The sequence below is a fragment of the Liolophura sinensis genome, chromosome 6, assembly GCF_032854445.1.
Source record: "Liolophura sinensis isolate JHLJ2023 chromosome 6, CUHK_Ljap_v2, whole genome shotgun sequence".
NCBI lineage: Eukaryota > Metazoa > Mollusca > Polyplacophora > Chitonida > Chitonidae > Liolophura > Liolophura sinensis.
The window spans coordinates 14538037-14559829 of record NC_088300.1 but is presented as its reverse complement, the minus strand read 5'-3'; the positions used below and the strand labels follow the sequence as shown (position 1 = coordinate 14559829).

The 21793-nt window shown below is 39.0% G+C and overlaps 2 protein-coding genes across 3 annotated transcripts; one reads left to right on the top strand and one right to left on the bottom strand.

Moving 5' to 3' along the window:
• The first annotated feature begins 480 nt into the window (after window positions 1–480).
• LOC135469007 (transmembrane protein 179-like) lies at window positions 481–14301 on the top strand. Of its 2 annotated transcripts, XM_064747524.1 has the most exons (6): window positions 481–834; window positions 1166–1304; window positions 9783–9979; window positions 11319–11474; window positions 12691–12784; window positions 13548–14301. In XM_064747524.1, the coding sequence occupies exons 2-6, from the start codon at window positions 1197–1199 to the stop codon at window positions 13695–13697; spliced, it is 705 nt and encodes a 234-aa protein (XP_064603594.1). In that variant the 5' UTR covers window positions 481–834; window positions 1166–1196; the 3' UTR covers window positions 13698–14301. The 2 variants fall into 2 exon arrangements, with proteins under 2 accessions (XP_064603594.1, XP_064603593.1); XM_064747523.1 differs by lacking the exon at window positions 481–834 and having other exon boundaries at window positions 853–1304; window positions 13548–14299.
• Window positions 14302–16346: 2045 nt separating this feature from the next.
• On the bottom strand, window positions 16347–20719 carry LOC135466929 (calmodulin-like). The gene is made up of 5 exons (XM_064744683.1): window positions 20663–20719; window positions 18417–18447; window positions 17572–17721; window positions 16926–17168; window positions 16347–16375 (listed from the first exon to the last, which is right to left on the bottom strand). The coding sequence occupies exons 1-5, from the start codon at window positions 20717–20719 to the stop codon at window positions 16347–16349; spliced, it is 510 nt and encodes a 169-aa protein (XP_064600753.1).
• Window positions 20720–21793: the final 1074 nt, after the last annotated feature.

The following is a 21793-nucleotide window of genomic DNA, read 5'->3' as shown; positions in this document are numbered from 1 at the left end:
AACAATGAGAATTAATGACGGAGAGCGGGTACTGAAGGGCTGTATTATCTGGATTGCCTGCACAGTAGGAATCACTCCAGGACCTTACAATGTGTTGCAGGAACGCTCAGTTGGGGTGGATGTGAATTCCATTCACGTCAGCTTTGGCAAGTCTCTGAAAACAGGTTTTTCAGTTGTCACCACGATTAAGTACGTCTGGGACAGGGTGTTCAAACTGGGTCACGTTAGCTTTTCCAGGACACCTTTAAAAGGTCTTTTTTATCGTTAGCTGGATTAAATTCGAAGGTGTTCAGACTGGCAATATACATGTAAGTTTTCATAACTGAGTTTGAGAAAAGAACCTTATTATACATTCACGTGAACCATGCAAATAGTACAGACTTCAGGCCGTGTTAAATAGCAGTTCCATGCTTGGAGGCCAGGCAGGTGAGTAGCGGTATACGGTAATATAGACATATGAACTTCACGTAAGACTATATAGCGACGTTGAACTATATTTTCTGTAATATTTTTTTCATTAAAACATTATGATTTTCCGCACAGCAATATTAATTGATAACAAATAATTATATGTATAGATTATAGTGTTAACATGACTGAAATGTTATTCTCATGGTCGTTTGCTTTCATAATACCACACAGGTGTATAATGTGACAAATCCATGTTTGATAACATTTTCATACTCCGATATAGTCGTCCCGGGTTTAATCGCCTGACTGCATCATAGCTGGAACGTACACTGATACCCACTGCGCATGCTCATGTACCCTGCAGGTGGATGTTATCGACATCATCACATGGTGGGGACATACGTGGGACACTTCTAGGCCAGGGTCAGTGAGTCTCTTTTATGCAGAAATGCGCTCTTGCAAAGCTCTACGGCAAGACTAGGCCTATATGTCTCACGTGGCCATACCGATGTTCTTTTTTACCGTGAATGCATGCCCTATTTGAGGCACATACCTCACTTCCTGATATCTTCAAGGTTGACAATTACTGACCCATAGCCTATATACACCCAGGAAGATGTTATCCTAACACTTGTGTCTTTATGTGAAAAAGGTACACCGGCATTCGACCGAAATCTTAAATCTGTTATAAGATCACTGAACAAACGCGCCTAGACTGAGCCTTGGAGGCAGCCTCATATATCTGTTATTACAGGATACGGCAGATAAAATTGGTACAAGATTCCATGATGGCCGTTACCTGTGGGGACGTTTACTTGCTGGCGCAAACAGTCCTATACATCGTGGGGAGTTTAGCTGGAATGGCGGCGATTATTCCTTTGGCGTTGGCGTATGTAAGTTTCTTGAATTAACCAATATTTAACGGTTTTGTACATATGTCAGTATGATCTTACGTTTGAAAAAGTGAGTGAAATGTATTGTTTTGTTGCGTACCGTAATCAGAATGCACGTGTAACATATAGGCGCTATATGCGATGAATGACCCATATACTAAAGGAACACAAAGACTCGACGCTGATAGTCTGACAGTAGAGATAAGGTTTCCTGGGTTAAACCTTACAGTTTTGTAGGGATGCTTTTTATTGTACTTCTTGATAGAAAATAATGACTGTTAGTCATACATGGAAGGCATAGAATACTTCGTCGACTGGAAACTCCATACTTCAGTATCACACCACTAGATTCTGTAAGGCGGATCGAAATCTAGAGATCACGTGATCTCCATAGCAACAAACGGCGTGAGTGAAGAAAAAACTTTCCTCCCAACGTTATTGCATAGGAAAATGCCTATTTCTGAATCGCTGTCAGCGATCTTGTATCCGCTTTCCAGATAGTCTGAGTATTTCTGCAGAGCTTTCGTGACGTTATTTTGTACAACTAGGCCTTACTGGTTGCTAGAGAAGCGACAAAAAGGGACCTTTTCCCAAATGCTTTAACATTGGCCGGTAATTTTGTCTTGGGCACGAAAGGGTGGTCACGTGACCCCCAACTCCCGAGTGCTTAAAGCATCAATTTCAACCCTGTTTTAAATGCATGAAATGAGTATTAAAGTCATTACTAATCAGTGTGACCTTGACCCAGTTGTTAAATGAGAACCTTGAAAATATTGTATTAGCCTGTCAGTCAAATATTATTGTATATAAATATTGTAATACCCTGTTAGTCAGATGTTATTGTATTTAAATGCTAAAAAAATTTATAATGAACTTAATGAATGAATAATGAACCGATGAATATTTACAGGTCATGACTATGAATAGGGTCACAAACGTCAGGATGGTCCACAAGGATTGGGCCAAACACATCTAATTACTGGAAATGGAAATGACAGAATTTACATCAACAAATAACTGTTGCAGATGGATAAACATTTTGTAAAAAAGAAAGGATACACATGCATTCTATATTGTGACGTGACATTTTCCTTTGTAGTGAAGGAAACAACTGCATCAATATTTATGAAGTACAAATTGCATGACTTGGATAAAGACACGTAACATCATAAACTTCAAGAAAACATTTTTGAGGGCGATGCTTTCAATTTAGATGATTAGTTTTACTAATTAACGGAACTAAAACGGAGTTTTTCTGCAATAATAAAGTAAGCTTTCTCTTGCTTTCCAGTATGAGAATATTCCAGTATTTTTTTAGTATGAGAATTTTAAAAGCTTTTATTGGAATTAATACAGACTATGTGAATTGCAATTACAAACAGAAGAAGAAAAAAATAAACACTTTGCACTGTGAATGCTAATGAATTAGTGTGTGCTCTGAGTAATTACAATACAAAAGAAAGGGCATACGGTGAGGAAAAGAAGTGTGGCGTGTTTAAGGTTACTAACAAAACTATATACATGTGTAGGCCTGCATGGGATCTCTGCCGGATTGTCGTAGGTAAGATCGTCGTATGTTAGCAGGATTTGTCACACTTTTGTAGAATGTAATCTGAGCTTTCAATACAGATGTAATCTGTTTAGCAGAAGTACATTTTCTGATCATTTGCTCGACATCTCCACCGACCTGCATTGAGCTCCATGTGATACCACACTGACCTCCATGTGATTCCACATTGACCTCCATGTGATTCCACATTGACCTCCATGTGATACCACACTGACCTCCATGTGATTCCACACTGACCTCCATGTGATTCCACACTGACCTCCATGTGATACCACACTGACCTCCATGTGATACCACACTGACCTCCATGTGATACCACACTGACCTCCACACTGACCTCCATGTGATTCCACATTGACTTCCATGTGATTCCACATTGACTTCCATGTGATTCCACATTGACTTCCATGTGATTCCACATTGACTTCCATGTGATTCCACATTGACCTCCATGTGTTTCCACATTGTCCAAGCTCCCTTGTCTGGACTTCATGGCCTTCTGTTCTTGTGCTGCTTTTTGAGATTGCTCCATCTTTAATTTCTAATTTTTGATTTCATATACTTGTACGTCTCTGTTTCCAAATGTCTAAAAGATTTTTACTTTGGATTCAAGAATTGTTGAGAATAGCCGATTGCTCTGTTGGATTTTGGGTCCTGTGGTGTTGAAAGTCCACAGCAAAGTTGACTCCATGTGTTCAACAGATGCATTTGGTCTAAAGGTGCGCGGGTGTTTTAAGACGACAAGCTGACTTTCTCGAACAGAATTGGATTTAGGTTCACTCACAGCAACAGATTTTAAATCAGGATTGTCCTTTATCTCAGGCCCTGGCAACTGGTGTTTTACTTGCCGTGTGAACACAACCAAAATGGCCGTACAAGTAAGACTTAGTGCCTCCAAGGTGTAGTCAAAATGTGTATTCTCTGGGGATGGTAAACAAGATTGAAACATGCCGGTATGAAGAGGAGAAATTTCATAGTGAATTTGGAACTCTGAATCAAATATTAGAGCTGGATTGGCTCTTAATTTTTCGATTAGAGTTTAAACAGCTGTTAAAATAGAGCCTATGTCTAGAATATGTGGGGCTTGATCTTTGGAAAGGACTATGCGATGAAGAGGTGCAGTGATAAACTTATGGAAAACAACAATGGCTCTAATGATTGCAGTCAGTATTTCATCTTGCAAGCGAGCGTTGTCTTTGTTGCTTGAATCTTTGCCACAATATTTGTCTCCCGTATGAAACGTTGGACTGTACTATAAGATGGTAGATTATCGAGGTGGGTATCAAATAAATGGGCAGCTACTGTTGATATACACGTGGATATGTTTCGAAGGCTGACACCAAGACTATGCAACGTCATACATGTTAATCGTATGGCATCCGAGAACATACCATCAGTAACAGTTGGGAGTTTGTATTTTTCGTGTTGTAAGTCCTCAATTTTGGCACCCAGATCTGTTACAGTAGCTCTGTCTATAAAGACGTGATGGTGTGCAGTAGCCACATCCAGCACTTGTTGTAAGCACTGTTCTTTCTATTTCTGTGCTTCGTCTTTGTAGTATGCAGTTTTCTTTTGGACCTCATGTTTGGCTTCCTTCAATTCTTACACTGATGTTTTCAGCGAATAATTTTGCCTATGTAACTGAACAACCCTGTCATTAAGGACATCTGTTGTGTAGGATGCCTTACTTCATGATGCGTTACGCATGAATGACCACAACCTCAAGAATAGTGTCATTAGTAACTGTTTAATTTGTTGCTCAACAGTTCGCGGTGTATGCAACGCTGACTTCATAATGCCGATATTTGAGCAAAGAGGTCCGATTTCATTCTGGGTTTATTCGTCTAGCCAGGGAACAATACTGTCCGGGTGTGCCAAGTTTTGTTCCTCTTAAGTTATTCACTTATACTGTTTTTTTCGCGGCAACGGAGATTGACTGACTGCTGGTTTAATGTCACACAAAAGGATAGGTAAAGTGTGCTTCAAAATTTTACTTGAACTCAAGCATGCACCGACGAATGCTTGCAGCAATCTGAAACTTACTTCCATGGATATATTCAAAAAGCCTAGGGACCACAACAAAATCCATAATACTTAACTGACGTTAAATACTTAACTCACAGTAACACACACACACTTCCACTTTATCCAGTTATGAAATTAGATAAAATCTTGTGTTTAATACGTCGACCAAAACGTGAGAACTGTGAAGCTGGTAATGTGTCAGGTGGTTTCAAAGTCTCAGAAGGAGTTGGGTTTTCCAGCGGTGGAGGTGTCGAGCCTGTTGATTTGTTGTTCGGGCTGTCGGCTAGTGAGGCTGGTTTGGACGGAATGATGTGACGACGGTTCCGTTGATAATTTCCACCGTCAGATGTGGAGACAATATATGATCGTGGTATCTCGGCTACTTTTCTCACTATCGCTGGTTTTCATTTCCCATTGAGTTGTTGCCTGTATACATCGTCTCCTTCCCTTAATGGTTTTTGACATCGGGTGTTACGGTTGTAGTATTTCTCACTGTTCATCCGTTTATGTGAAAGTCACCTTTGTACATCTTTTGCGTTTTGTACAGATGGACGGAGCTGTTTCTGTTGGACTGGGAGGTTGTCACTAAGACGACGACTCATTAGGAGTTGAGCTGGTGCAGCGGTTCCATCAGTGGGTGATCCGTTTCGCTATACCGACATACTTTTTAGCAAGTCTGTTAGATTGGTGATGGTAGGGGCTGTTCATGGTGTGCTTAGAACCCCATTCTGCAGCGAATCTTTTGAATTCTGCAGATGTGTATTGGCTTCCATTGTGAGATATCAGTTCTTCACATATGCCGTGCCGTGCAAAGATTGATTTCATGTGATTGATGACACTGTTGGCGGTGATATTAGGTAACAGGCTGATCTCAAAATAGTGACAATAATAATCAGCCACAATTAGATAGTTACGGTTGTGCCACTCAAACAGGTCTGTGGCTAACAATTTCCATGGCCCGTTTGGTATCGGCGGTGACATCATCTGTGCCTTCGGTAGGGAGGATCTGTGTTCAAGACATGTGCTACTTGGGCAATTTGTGAACACATGTGCGGCCAGTAGAGAAATTCTCTAGCACGTCGTTTGCAAAGTTCCATGCCGAAATGTCCTTCATGTATCCGTTGCAGTATGTCAACATGCAATGATGCTGGAATCACAATTTTGTCACTTTTAAACATTGTGCCGTTCAAAACAGTCAGTTCGTCTCGCACATGCCAGAATTCTCTCAGATCAGCGTCCACTTGTTGTTTAGTCTGTGGCCAGCCTCTGTGAATGACAGATTTAAGTTTGATGAGAGTTTGATCCTTCTGTGTTTCCGATTTGATTTTTTCCAGTTTTTGATCAGTTACTGGGATCAGTTCAAATACTGCATGAACGTGCTCTTCCAGGGTTGGATCTTTATGTGCGTCATGTCCAGATTTGTAATTTCTCGAGAGTGTCCGCAATCGGAATTTCCTTTCCAGGGCGAAAAATTACGTTCAAATCGTAGAGCTGTAAGCGCAGCATCATGCGCTGTAGTGTGGGTGGTGCTGAAGTCAGTGGTTTGCGCATGATTATCTCAAGCGGCTTGTGGTCAATGTGTACTGTCACTTGTTTCCCATAGATATATAAATGAAACTTCTCACACCCAAATTGAATTGCCAACATTTCTTTTTCTTTCTGTGCATAGTTTTGCTGTGTCGGCGTAAGTGCTTGTGAGGCGTAGGCAACTGGTTTGCCTTCTTGAAGAATGACTGCGCCAAGGCTTGATTTTGACGCGTCTACTTGGAGGGTGAAGTCTTTGGTGACGTCATAATGTGCTAACACCGGTCCTGGTGTTCGCGTGATGATGGATTTCACCTGTTGAAATGCTTTGTCACAATTTGCGTCCCATCGCCACTCAACATCTTCTTTTAAGAGTTCTCTTATTGGAGCTGTGGCTGTCGCAAGTCCTGGGGCAAACTTGGTGAGGTAATTGATCATACCCATCATCGTATCTGGTTCCTTTTTCGAGGTAGGGGTCGGCATCTGTTCAATCGCTTTAATCTTGTCTGGGTCAGGTTTCAGACCTTCCGACGTGAGAGTGTGTCCGTAGAACTTTGTCTCTGTGACCCCAATTTCCATTTTTGCAGAATTCAGGTGCGGGTTTTTCTCACGGCATCTCTGAAGTGGTTCTTTGAGTCGCTTGTCGTGCAGTTCTCGGGTTGATGCGTAGAGCAGAATGTCATCAACCAAGACCTCAACGCCGTCAAGACCTTCTAGGGCTTCTTCGTATGCTTTCTTTTGAAAGATTTTCTGGGCTGATACAGGGCCAAAAGGTAAGCGTGTAAATGCCCACCTGCCAAAGGGAGAGTTAAATGTTGTGAGTTTACTACTTTCATCATCTAGCTGGATCTGCCAGTATCCGGACTTTGGGTGGAGCCGACTGAAGTATTTCGCACCTGCCAGTTTATGTTATGTCCTCCACTGTAGGAAGTTGATAGTGCTCTCGCATTATGTTTTCGTTCAAATCCTTCCGGTCGATACATATCTGTTGCCTATTTTCGCGACTGCCAACATTGAGCTTACCCATTCTGTGGGGTCCTCAATGGCTCTGATAACGCCCATTGACTCCATACGTTTTAGTTCATTTTTGACACGATCCCTTAATTCTACATGGACACGCCGTGGCGAGTGCACAACTGGTAGTGCGTTGTTTTTTAGTCTAATTTTGGCTTTTACTGGAAGACAACTAAGCTCTGTGAAGATATCCTTGTTCTCCTTGACCACTGATTCTTTAGTCAGAAACTGCTTTGTGACTGGTTGATCAATTGTCATAACCACTTTCACCAGGTGTAGCAGCTTACAGGCGTTGAAACCTAGGAGGGGTTTAGCTGGGCTATCCACAACTACAAACTCTAAGTTCTGAATAATGTTTTTGTACTTGCATGGTACTGTGACTTTGAGTTGATTACCACCATATCCTGACAACTTGGGGAGAAAGCGTGTTTGTAGAGGTACTTCGCTTGACAGTAGTCTTTTATATGTTTCTGTTGGAATGCAGTTTACCTGTGCTCCAGTATCCAATTTACACCTGAGAGTTTTGCCTGTGTTTGCTATTTCAGTGTTTGCATAAGCTTCATTTTCGTTGTTTTCAGTTTTGTTAACTGTACCTAAAAATAGCACGTTGTCTTCAGTGTCAGTCTCTGTCAGTCACATTGTCGTGAAGTGATTTTTGATGCCACATTTCATACAATTTTTTCCCATTGCTGGACAAGTTTCTGACTTCTTATGTTCATATCCACACCGACCACACTGAGAATTGTCTTGCTTGCCATGTGTGTTCCGTTTCTGAAACTTAAATTTCTGTTGTTTTTGTCCCTGAAATTTCTGTTGACCAGTTTTGAATTTATTTTTTCCAAATTTATTGTCAAATTTTAGTTCGTGGACTTCATCGGGAGTTTTGTTCAACACTTTCAATTGTTCACGTGATATTTCATGAGCCCTGGCAATTTTGTTGCCTTTTCTAGAGTCAGATCATCTTCTAAGAGGAATTTTTCTGAACTTCGGATGAATTTGAGCCCATGAGAACCCTGTCTGTAATCATGTCGTCTGGATCATGTTTTTCTTCGGGTTGAAGTAGTACTCCAAAAGTTCGAACAGTTTCCCTGGCTTCTCAGAATCTTCCTCTGAAAGTTCACCTCTAGAACGCCATGCTCTGCAAAAGTCTCTGCCTTTTTGTCAAGAACTGTGGGCTTTTTGCTTCGCTTTCCACTTGTCTGCATCCGGTCCGGTGAACACGAGGTGCATCAGTTCCTTCCATCGTGACCAGTTTTCTGCAACATTACCGCTGTCGAAATCCATGAGAGACATGTGTTTCATGTTGGCTGCCATCTCGAGGGTTCTTCTGAACTTCTGACACCATGTAATACTTTTATGTTAACGTCTTTTGACGTAAGAAAGTATAAATAAATTTAGGACTCGAAACAGAGATTCCACTCACTTCATCACCTTTAATAGTCCCGCAGTATGTTACTTACGTAATATTAGCCAATCGCTATGCTGCAACGTCATGAATATTAATATAGGGAAGCTGATCATGTGATGTAAACATACACATGTGCTATGATGTAAACAAATGCACGTGGCAAACTATGACAATATCACAGAAAGTTTCTGCCTGGTGTAATTGGACCTACCCGTGTGACAAAACATTGAGAACTATCAAAGCATACTTACTAATATTACATTTCACAGTAGTGACAATGAATTCATTCAGGTTTAATACCTTTCCCTTTTGTCATTACAACTCAACCGAGAACTTCACAGCACAACTCAACAACGAAATCATTCATCAGTTTTTATTTTAAAATATGCACGAACGGAACATTCCTTCAGAATCATATTCACAAGGAGTCATTTGCATAACATAATCGAGGGAAATTCTACAAAAATATCGTTAGTAAATGTGGAGGGGGTGAATAAATTAGTAACATTACTAATTTGTTGAAACTTACGAAATATTCCGCTGGTAGTACTGTAGGGGAATAATATATATATATATATATATATATATATATATATATATATATATATATATATATATATATATATATATATATATATATATATATATATATATATATATATATAATCCGCCAGCTGTCTATGATTTATGAAAAGGAAAAATAAATGATTTCATCAAAATGAATCTGCATGTATAGGGATTCTGTTTTTGATACTGTTTTATTACCTGTAAGGTGTAGACAATATTTTTTTCTGAACTTCACTTATAGAAAACTAGAACTGTCATCTGTTTTTATTTTTGTTTTTTTTCTTTCTTTTTTTTGTTTTTTTTTTTGGTATTTAATTTTAACGAAGATGACCGACCAAACAGTATGAATTCATCCATTCTTGTTTTTCAGTCGGAATTAGGCGGACGTTGTTTGTTGAATGCCGAGGTTGATTGGAAGAGCTCCACCCGCACATTAACATATGGAGAATCGTCGATGTGTACTTTTCCCATGTGGCTGTTTGTGTTTGGCACATTTGTATATGGTGCTGTCCTGGCGGTGTCTCACGCCAGAACACTGTGGAAAATACGCCAGAATCCAGCCATAAGGTGAGACTAAGATGGAACTATGTTCTTGTTCTGGTGAGAGTGTATTACAGTGTTGTTAGATATATTTGTGAGGCATGTATATACCAACTGTATATGTCATTCACTTGACGCAGTGAATGGGTATTCGATTATTTCTACTTCTTGAGAGTATGAAGCAGGGAATTATTCCAAGCTAATCTAACACAGCACACCACAGCCATATTCCGTGCACACCAATGCAATTTGCCTATTACAGCTTCATAAGGTGTTGTACACAGATGAATATTTTACTGATTTCGTCTGGTTTTGTGTTTTGACTACGTCAGATATATATCAGCTGGTTTTGTGACACACAGACGTAGATTGTAAAACAAGGTTGTAAGGGAAACGATTGAATAATACTTTCGAAATACATATCGATACGTTTATATGTCTGCTGGCAGTTGCTGGGCAAAGCTGCTCTTATACAGCTGGATATACTGCCTATCACAATAACATCTACTTTTGAACCTCTCCGGAAATGAAATACCTGTATACATATTACACCAAAAATACAGATGATGAATTCAAATCTGATGATTTTAAGGCGTTCGTCGACGGACAGAAATATTACAATACAAGTGGTAGATATCAATCAAAACATCGATCATCGATGGATTTTTAGTTAGCCCCATTATTAATTTTTTTAACAAATGTGACTCCAAGAACAAAATTTTCCAAGTACAGAAAGAGACTAGTATTCGTTTGTAAAAGAAAAGATTTTGTTTCCATGTGTTATATTTATCAATGATCAAAATTTCTCATGTTTTGATGTGAGAATAATACTTTTGTTTTTATTTATTTAAACCTTTTCAATTTTGTTACTAATCATGGCATTCTAAACCATATGCGGTCACATTTGCTCATGGTTATCAGGCCGCAGAAACAAAAGTACCAAAACACAGCACACACTATTATAACAGAAACGGACCAGCAGTATTTTTTAAATTTCTCGTAAAGTTAAGTTAATATAGATCTATCGATAAGTTTTTGTAAGAAACGAAATTTTTTCATAATATTTATACCAGTGATAATCAGATATTAAACAATTTCCAGTAGGCAAGTTTTGGAAGAAATGATTTTTTTTTTCATAATATTTACACCAATAATAATCATACATGTACATTAAGCAATTTACGTGAGTTGCCAAAGGAACACATTGCTTCTATATTTTGTATCAGTTATTGATACTAAAATAGTAATTTCTGTTATTCATCACATTGAATTACAAGCGTGCACATTGATGTCATTCGCGACATTTCACCAGTACTTACATTTAGTCATTCATGAAATGAAACCAATTCCTGCCTTTCTGTTGTAGATCTGAGGTGTGGGTTGTGCCATTCCTTATGATAAATGGTGTGGTCACGGTGTTACTCTTCATCGCTTCCTGTATCATCAGTGTGGGGTTCCAAAAGTTCTGCTCTAGTGTGGTTGATGGGGCAAAGGATGCAGGATATGAATATTTAGTCAAAAGGTAATATAGTATGTTCTTGTATGTTGGAAAATTGGAGATTCATTACTAGTGTTGTAATGTAGTAGTAGTGTTTCTATTTTCGGTATTTTTAAATTAGTCTTTAACGCAATCCTAAAGAAGTTATCTCCTACTTAACGACGCTCAGATGTGTTAAAAGCATTGGAGCGAATGGACACTTCTCTGTCGGACAGCCCAGTCTTGCAGCTCAGTATGTTGCTTTGCTCTCGGTATTGTTCACGTTCGCAAAATACCGCGTCAGTCGGGTTTGTCCTAGGATGACTCGCAGAGGTTTCCTCACAGTGCCGAATCACTGTCTTGTGCTCTAGCCTCAAATCGTGTCTGTTCTCAGAAGTGCAACAAATTCTGTAACTATAACCGAACTAGAAAAATGAACGTACCGTAATTTATGAAAATCCCAAGACCTAAGGTTAAAAAATCCCAATCCCAAGGTTAAATAATGTAAAAAAAATGCTTATATAGATGAAAATGCTACAAAACTGAGCAACTACATAAAAACATTGTCGCCTACATGGGTAGCGAACAAGACATATACCATTTAATTAATCAGAACTGAATTGGACTAATTATAGAAGCTCGTCGATCGCCATGATGTGCTCAGCCGTCGCTCGTGGAACTCATTTAAGGATAAAAATACTACATGTACACAACTTTTTTTGACAATTTACCGCTCACCCGTCTCGCCGTGTTCCAGAGGCACAAATGACGGGTCTGTCGTGCTGAGCTCCTCATTTGTTCAATCGTTAGCCTACTCTAAATAACTTGATGAGAAACATTTTTCAGAAGTCCATATCATAGTATACGTAATCACAACATTTATGAAGGATCAAATGCTACAGTAGAGCGTTTTTTACCTTTAATGATAAAGGAGTTCCAAAGTCGACCTTTATTCCATTCGTCTGTATCTATTTTGAGTAGATATGTGAATGGTCATATAGAATTTTATTTTTTCTTTGTCTTTTATAAGTGGTGCATGTACAACCCAAATGCCCTTGTGGTTTAATATAATGTAATGTATATACGTGCCTCAATTTACCAGGTCCCTTACGGTTTTTATACAATGTAATATATGTACATGTCTCAATTTACCAGGTCGCTTGCGGTTTTAATACAATGTAATATATGTACATGTCTCAGTTTACCAGGTCCCTTGCGGTTTTAATACAATGTAATATATGTACGTTCCTCAATTTACCAGGTGTGTCGACTTCGAGAAGCTTACATGGACGCAGGAGGGGACCGGCTGGGTCCACGATGGCGGCAAATCCATCGTGTACTTAACTTTTGCTCAGGTATCTCTACATTGCTTACGTTCTCGCAGCAAATAAACAATATTGCGTGAACATTTAATCCAGCCCACAAAAGGCTGTAAAATAGACCGAAGAAGGCGTCGAAGCAGACATTAGTGTACCAGCCTTCAACCAATAAGGACGCTCCAAGCTAATAATCACAGGGCCAGTTACCAAAACAACGTATAACACGAACCACCAAAGAACTGAGAAAGTATTTAATGTACGAAAATATGACAGAATCATGAAAAGAGAAAACAGGCAATAGTTTTCAAATATGTTGGGAAAATGGAAGGTATGTTCTATGCGACTGAGTGACATCAGTATTCAAATGGTGTACCGTGCTAGAATATCAATTGTCGATAACAAAATAAGTGTCTCAGCTGCGCTTTGATTGCTAGTGTTCATATATCCAATGTGGCGATCTAATTTATCACGATGAATATACCACCCCTAGCCCCGGGTTAAGTAGAATTAGACACAAGGATAAAGCATGAAGCAGGACGTTAATCCTCATGCATATATACATGAAAATGGCACCATTTCCACGAATGTCAGTCACGTTGTGTCTGAGAGCTTTACCAGTTGTTGCATGAGTCATTTGTTTTAATCAGACTATGAAGTAAATTTTAACTTAAATACGTTCCATGTTTGTTGGGATATTGCAGATAGCCCACTGCATCTGTTACAACGCTGTTTAAAACCAGCAAGATATGAGTATAGTGTACTAATACTATATAACTCTTTCTCTGTTTCTCTTTGGCAGATTTTATCCTGGGCTTGCTTCCTGGTCTGGCTGATACAGACGATGTTGTCAGTGGTGCGTCTTTGTCGGAACATAAAAGAAGGTACAACCGGAAATACCCGAACCGCCGCCGACATGACCAACATAGCGGATGAAGAACCCACGGCTTAACACCAAGCAGCGATCGAGCTTAGGTTTAAAACTTAAAGGCGTGAAGATTTGATTGTTACTTGTAAACTGTACATTTTGAAACACGTTTAGTTTTTGTCAGTATTGTGTATGTTACACTTGTTTTTCCTTTGGCATGCTTTGGATTGTGACGTCAGACGTTTGTACATCAAAAGTGACCCGAAAATTTGTCAGTATATTCATGATATTCATTTATATTACTCTATTCTGTACATGAATGTTATAATGATAAAATAATGATTACATGCTCATTTACGATTAAACCCATTATATATAATTCCTACATTTGTATGCTTTCATTATAGCCGTGGCCATTTGGGAGCAACATTTTACCCTGATTGTAGTAGAATTATCTTCTAAGAATACAGCTTATTACTTCAGCGAAGGAAAGGTGTAAATTAAGTCTGCTTGAAGTTCTTTCACGAACAATGTAGTCGACGACATTATTATGAAAGATAATGTTTGAACAAGGAAATTTTTTTCGAGCTCGAGAGGAAAGATTTCCTGTAACTGTAGCTTTGTTGTAGGCTCATAGTTAGATGCCACATATAGATTGACGTCCAGTGCATGCTGACTGATCGATTAACTGGTGTTTAACAACGTAGTCAAGAACCTTTCCTGTCGCTTTGCTGGCTTCCTATCCGACCATGTTTGGGAAGGTCTGACGACAACCTGCGGATGGTCGTAGGATTTCCCCGGGCTCTGCCCGGTTTCCTCCTACCATAACGCTGGCCGCCGTCGTATAAGTGAAATATTCTTGAGTACGGCGTAAAACACCAATCAAATAAATAAATAAATATGATCATATGATCTTCAATTTTTATATATTTTGATAACGGAACAATGATAAGCGCGATACTTGCACACGTGGAGGTAACTGGTATACAGAAACACAGATTCAAAAAGTAGGATATCCAGATTCCTAAATTACCTTGTCACGGGTAGACGGGTGTATAAGATGTCCAAAACCCTAATGCAAGATGTTCAGGAAACATTGGCTTGTGATATGGTTTGGAGGATTCCAGGATTTCTGTGAAGAAAGGTCTAGCTATAAAAAGCGATAGATAGCTATAGAAAAGTATTACAAAATATTTAATTTGATCTTAGAAAGTCCAGCTGAGAAAGTGTTATGTGAGCTGCTACGGTTCGGCGTCCTTTTATTGGAAACCCTTGCACGTTGTCACACCTGCTGCCATGTAGGTCGCTATGAATATGCATATGACCTAGTTTTGCCTAACTCGACTGGGTCATTCGGATGCTAGAGGCAAATGAGGGCTTCATGAAATACCCGTATGCTTCATGTCTCGCGTTACGTCATAGTCGCTGCCCAGTAATAAGGGGGGTAATTCAGAGCAGGTCTATTGTAAGACAAGCGCTTTAACCAATCAGCCACGGCTCACTCCTTTTCGAATAAATTTAACAACTAAATATATGCGTATTATTTCCACACATAGATGAAAGAATACAAACAATCCTGTCCGAATTATTAAGTTATTACCTGCACATCATTAGCACCGATTTCATATGAAATGGACTCAAAATGGATGAGGCAGTTCCTTACGATATGTAGGCATAAATGCGAGAAACATGAAGTTACCGCGAGAATTCAGACAGTCTAGCATCCGCTTGAGAGATCTGGCTCGTACATTTCATGACACATTTCCTGCAACTAGCTCTAAAATATGATATTCCACGTTTGAATATTTTAAATATATTTTAATGGCCACGTTCATATTTTTGATTAATGTGCCCGATGTTGGAATAATGAGTAGCTATGTATTTTACCTATGTCATATTTCTAGCAAACTTTCCGACATATGTACTGTAACCAATGAGCGGAAACAGGACCCATTCTGGACATCTCTTTCATCAAGCATGTATAGTTCCATTGTATTTCAGAACACGGCTTTCAACAACCATTTTATTAAGGCATTAAGGACATGGCTTTCTGCAACGATTTTATTGAAATAAAGCAGAACATCGATAACATATAGATACATTAAGTCTATTCTAAGTTAATATTAACAATTTCTGGAATAAATTTTTACACAGTTATATACACAACACGTACACGTGTCTCAACATAACACATTCCCTGTTCTGACAAGCTATGAAACACTATATGAAAATAAGGCTAGCACATTATTTTTCTTTCTGTGTGATGTCTCTTGTGACTTGAATGGCCTTTACATCATGTTACCAAGGAATTCCACTCATATACATTATATGCGGCGTTCAGGTGTATGTGTGGAGGAAACCAGACTCTCTGTGTAAATGAATGTATATAAACCATCGCCCCTCATCAGGTAAACGACAAATCGCCTGACTTCAAGCTGCAACTGAACGAGCGAGAGCGAAACATCCGAGGAAATAACGCTTTAAAATACTGAGCCAGCGGGGCCCCTATTCTTTATCGGTAAAAACATACTCTAATCTTTGGGATAAATTACATAGCACTGACAATGTGATACCCCGTTCCCATGGTGATAATGGACATGTACAAAATAATCTTCTTCTCCATCCATTATTTCACTCATTTTCTGATGACGTACTTTGCAGGGTTCAACAGGCATCAAGGGTGTCTTAGTGAGGTATATAATGAGCCAGCCTCAAACCTTCCGTTTATTTTTGTCACGTGCTGGTCATCAATTTAGCAAATTCTGTGAAGAAATAAACAGCAAACACGAATTAGTATTATCAGAAATAATATACACGGCTGGCGACAATGTCGTTGGTTCGAAAGCCAGAGAGGTACCAGCCAATTTTCAGCACTAAAATCTGTGCTATACCCAGCACGTGTTAATTCCAAATAACGACACTGTCATATTTTAACAACAATTGTTAAAATCGCATGTGTAAAGCAACAACAGACAGGCGATATTTTATAACTTAGCGGTCATGTTGTGGCCTTTTTGCACCATCAAGATCTGATTCAAAGCCAGAAAACCGCGATGATTTACATGAAAATGGCGTGCTTCTGTGTCTCAGTCAAACCACGAATTAAGAGCAACGTTTTAATGTCGCTTTGTCGCGTTGTCGCATAAACTATTTTAAAAGGATGGGCCAGTTTAACGGTATAAAAGGCGTTTCTCTCCTAGTCTCTTCAAACAGAGAATAGAGGGTGGGTGTAACTATGGGCTTCCATATACATCCCGAATGTGAACCAAGCAGTGGGTACTCTGGTAATTTTTAAATTAAGGACGCACTCACCGTGGTAGCTAATATGGCCATCGCCGTCCTCATCAGCCTCTCGAATCATAGTATCGACATCTTCGTCGTTGACACTTTCTCCTAGCCTCACCATAGCCTGTTTAATCTCTGCGGCACTGACGAAACCATTTCCGTCTTTATCAAACACTCGGAAGGCCTCTCGTATTTCCATCTCTTTCTCTCTGTCCTTCAATTTGCGACCCATCAGATCTAGGTAGTCATCATATCGGATCATTCCACTTTCTGAAACATATACAACGGTTCAAACAGAATTTAGTTTTGACTATATCGTGGTTATTATTCAGACGTGCTTTCACCAGGATGACTTCAGCAGTTTGGCGGCAATAGCAATGACTTCAGCAGTTTGGCGCCAATAGCAATGCACAAATTTGCATAAAAATCAAAATGGAAAAACTACAAATTTTTGGAAAGGTCAGGGAGAAAACACATGTGCTATTTTCATGCTAGTAGATTCATTCGTCTTGGAGAGAACCTCGGTAAGAACCCCTAATAAGAGAGATAAGAGTGGATACAAAGAGTGAGCGAGTCCTTGGGGTTTAACGTCGTACTTAATAATTTTTCAGTCATATGACGACGAGAGGATAAAAATGACATGTCATCAAAGCTTGGTATGTCATTCACTCACCAGGGCATTGTTGCTCTCTGGTCAGATTTTTCAATTCTCTCTCTGACGGACTTTGCTCTCCAAATTGCGATTTAAGGATACAATCCAGTTCCCAGGCAGTGATGACATCATCGCCGTCTTCATCGAAAAGCTCAAAGGCTCTTTTAAATTCTGAAAGAAGAACACATGTAATGTAATGCAATGTAATGTAATGTAATGTAATGTCATGCTTGAGGTTTTACCTTGTTGTTAACACTTTTTCAACCATATGACGACGAGGAATCAATAGGTGTACATGAATGTACATATACTGTGTCTTCCTGTGGCAGGACAAGTCCATGCCGCAAAAGTCCTGCCACCACTAAAGTATCATGTCAAAGACACAAGACATGACACCCTACGCAGTCACATGGTATACTGACAAGGTACCAACCAGTCTTGCTTCCTTGCCCTAACCTCTCAGAGCTGAACTCTTCCCCTTAATTATACTAGTATAAAACTTGATCCCACAATTTCACATCTTACTTGCTATGCGTTTGAATTTATTCACTATAAGCCGTTGCACATTTTGAAGACTAAAATAGCATATGAACGAATGGGTTTTATAAAATGTAAATTCTAATATGCAGAGAATATAAAATAAAGAAAATTTTTGTGCAAAATGCCAAAATGTAGCATTAAAACAAATCACCATACAGATGATGCAGGATGAAAACAATTACACTATTTATGTTCAAGAAATAGAACAGAGATGTCTTATTAAGATGCGTCTTACATGCACCTTAAGATGCGTCTTTATAGAGATACATCATATACGTTATAGTAGATGTCCCTGTTGACGTAATCTAAACATGTCGTATACTTACCAGAAATATGTTCGTCTGATAATTCGGCAGCCTGAAATAGAGACACCAGACACGTTAGAGCAATGTAATATTTATGTGTATAATTATGTGTGAGCAGTCTGAATTTTATATGAAGCAATCCCGAGTGCTAACAGTTAGCTAAAACTGGGTATCGCGGGGCTTGTGCGGTTTTGGTGACATTTTGACAAGATTTTCCATACATTCGTGGTGGTAGGATCTCCAAGACAATACAGACCTTAGCAGATTCCTCTTCATTTATAGTTTACCGATTTTATACACGCTTTGTTTTATTAAGCGTACAAAACAAAAAACAAAAAAGAAGAAAGAAATCAACGATGATGGAAAATATAAAGCATTCATTTCGTTGATCAAGCTGGCTTTGTGCAATCCGGCTTTGACCAGTCATACACACGCAGAACTGTGAGAGTCGAATTTGATTGATTGATTTATTTATTTGATTGGTGTTTTACGCCGTATTCAAGAATATTTCATTTATACGACGGTGGCCAGAATTATGGTGGGAGGAAACAGGGCAGAGCCGGGAGGAAATCCACGACCATTTGCAGGTTGCTGGAGGACCTTTCCACTTACGGCCGGAGAGGAAGCCAGCATGAGTTGGACTTGAACTCACAGAAGTTATCTAATTGAGGAATTCACATTTTAGAGAACTCCTTATATTGTTAAACAAGTAGGATTGATCTTATTATAAGATGCGCCAAATATCTGATAAACCGATCCATTAGTCCAATCGGCATTTCATGAGCCCCGGGTACGCTGATTTAGGCGAAATATAAGGTGAGGGTTCTCGCAAAAGACGTTCTTTTACAGTAGCTGTCATTGGCACTGTTTGAGCTGACACATCCGATTATGCAAGAACCTGAGTTAACTCGAGAGACTCCTGAAATGCTTATTTGGTTTAAGGTTTCAACAGCTGTCAGTCATAACTATAGTCTGTTTCGCTCGTTTATGTGCACAGTTTCTAGCGCTGGGGCCGATTTCGCACCTTGCCATTTCAGGCCCTTTGATTTCATTAGTCAAGAGGGATTTGTTTGACAAAAGTATCCGGGACGCAGTCTCTTTAATGAATGTCGTCATTGTTCATCAGAAACAACAAAAGTTTCCAGTGTCTTCTCGTTTCTAGATGTGGTGTGTGCTTCGTCTCCTTGTTATGTTAAAACAGCGCGAGGGTTGGATTCTTACACTCTACCTTCTTTCCAAATACGTGTGGAGGATTTGGGCAAATGACGTTCTAGAGCGAATAATCTGCTGTGATCAACCAGTCAGAGTATCACACAGCATGGATTTCTAGGGCCAAGATGTGACTAAATGTTTTGAGCTATTTTATTGGAGTATCTTTTAAGGCTGATTGTAACGGGATTTAACTGTTTGCAATGTTCAATTCAGTCAAGGGTTCTACTGCCCAGCGAAGAGAAAGAGAACCTTTGGAAACGTAATGGTGCGGTTACCATCGTATAAAGATTTTCAATGGCTTGAAACTGAAATAACCAGTAACAAAAGTTTAGTTTTGTATATAGCGAGTTGCAATAATTTGAGTGTTAATAGCTGGATCTCTTTATCCGAATTTATTTGGCGCTCGTCCAAATCGCTTTAGATTTCTATTATGTGAACACGCCTATATAGTGCACACCTCAGACCTGCTGGACTCCAGATAAAACTGTATATGCCTATATCAGCTTTTCGCCAGGTTGTGACCTTATTCATGTGAAAAGGTCAAAAGAGGCAATTTTGGGAAGAACTCCGTTTATAAACGGAGAAAAGTTAAATCGCACCCGGTTCAACGGGTTATAACTGAAACGACAAGACGGTGTTTAAATATTTGTAAGACATCTTGTTGAAGGTCTCAACACGTATTTAAATAGGGTAGCACCACAAATCATCCTTTCACATATGTCTGTACATTTGATAAAGTATTTCACCGCCCTGATATGAAGTCCAGTGAAAAAATAGGTAACTGGTTATAAGGGGGATTATAACTCATGACGTATGCGCCCCTCTCCGGCTCTGTATTAGTCAAACTGTGAATGTTAGACATATGAACATGGCTGGCTAAACTTCTTATAAGACCTCTATAACTCTTTTGGAAACAAAAGTTCGGTTTGCGACCCATCAGTGCTTCAAGAATGAAACTTATTTTCTACCACCTTTATGTTTGTCCAGAAAAAGCACTGTGTGTCTTAATTATAGCTTATATACAAACAGAGATCTTTACAGCCCAAATACTGTACCATTGTATACAACGTCGCTCTGCGTGCCGCTTGCTTGAAAGGTGGGTCACCGTTCATCGACTCGGTCAGAGGTCGAAATGTCACTGAAGATTATCCCTGCATATACCTGAATATTTGGCCATAGCGACGCGGTCGTTGAGATGTTTATGAAAACAATAATGAGTGTCTAACGTGATCTAACAGGTTTTGTGACATATCCGCCTGAACATGTTGTATTTGTGGATAGATCACAAGGGTGAAACCAGCCATAATTGCGAATGTCAATTTTTGGATCAAACGTCCGTGCATATGAGTGCCATATATGCATGAAGGAAGACATCTAGGTTGTATACGACAGCTTGTTGTCGTTCACACACATATATATGTACACGCACATCTAGTATAGATTTTTCTCTCTATACAGGGAAGAAGTAGGCCAGTGTGTCTCCGTGCTCCAAGTGTACTAGATGTACTTCAGAGTGATGTAAGCCTTTGCTAACTTCAAATGATCATCTTTCAAGTGTATTCGTTTGATTACAAAGTCCGATGGAGAAATCTATAATTTAAGTTATATGATGCAGCTGAGCACAATATAACAATGATTTCTGTGTGTATAAAACAAGTTCGTTATGACTCGATGATATGTCGCTGTTAAAATTTGCAAATAAATGAATTCATGCACCGTAAAAGAAAACAATCAAAGAAGGGCGAAGGACAGGAACTCAGAATTGCTTCAGAGAAAAAGATCATTTTAAAGAAAATTTTAAAAAGTAAACATCTAGATGGGCTTGTTAATCAAGATTGTAAACTGATACGTGTATATCAGATGGACTTTGTATATATATTGTTGATGTTCACAATAAATAATACACAACTACACTGAAAAAACAAATGTTTATCATTTAAACATAGCTCTACAACAGATAATAAACGTGTTTAACAAAATTAATGCCTTTCAGTAAAATCAGACTCAGACTACCTATACTAATTAGAGCGTTAAAAAAAGTTCCAAATAGCTATAATTTGATCCGTTTTATACATTTTAGGAAATTTATAAACACGTGCACACACTGTAATAAATGCCTACATTTATCATGTTCAAGGTGTGTTTTTCAAATATACGCGTATGTTTCATAAAAATATTGATTTATT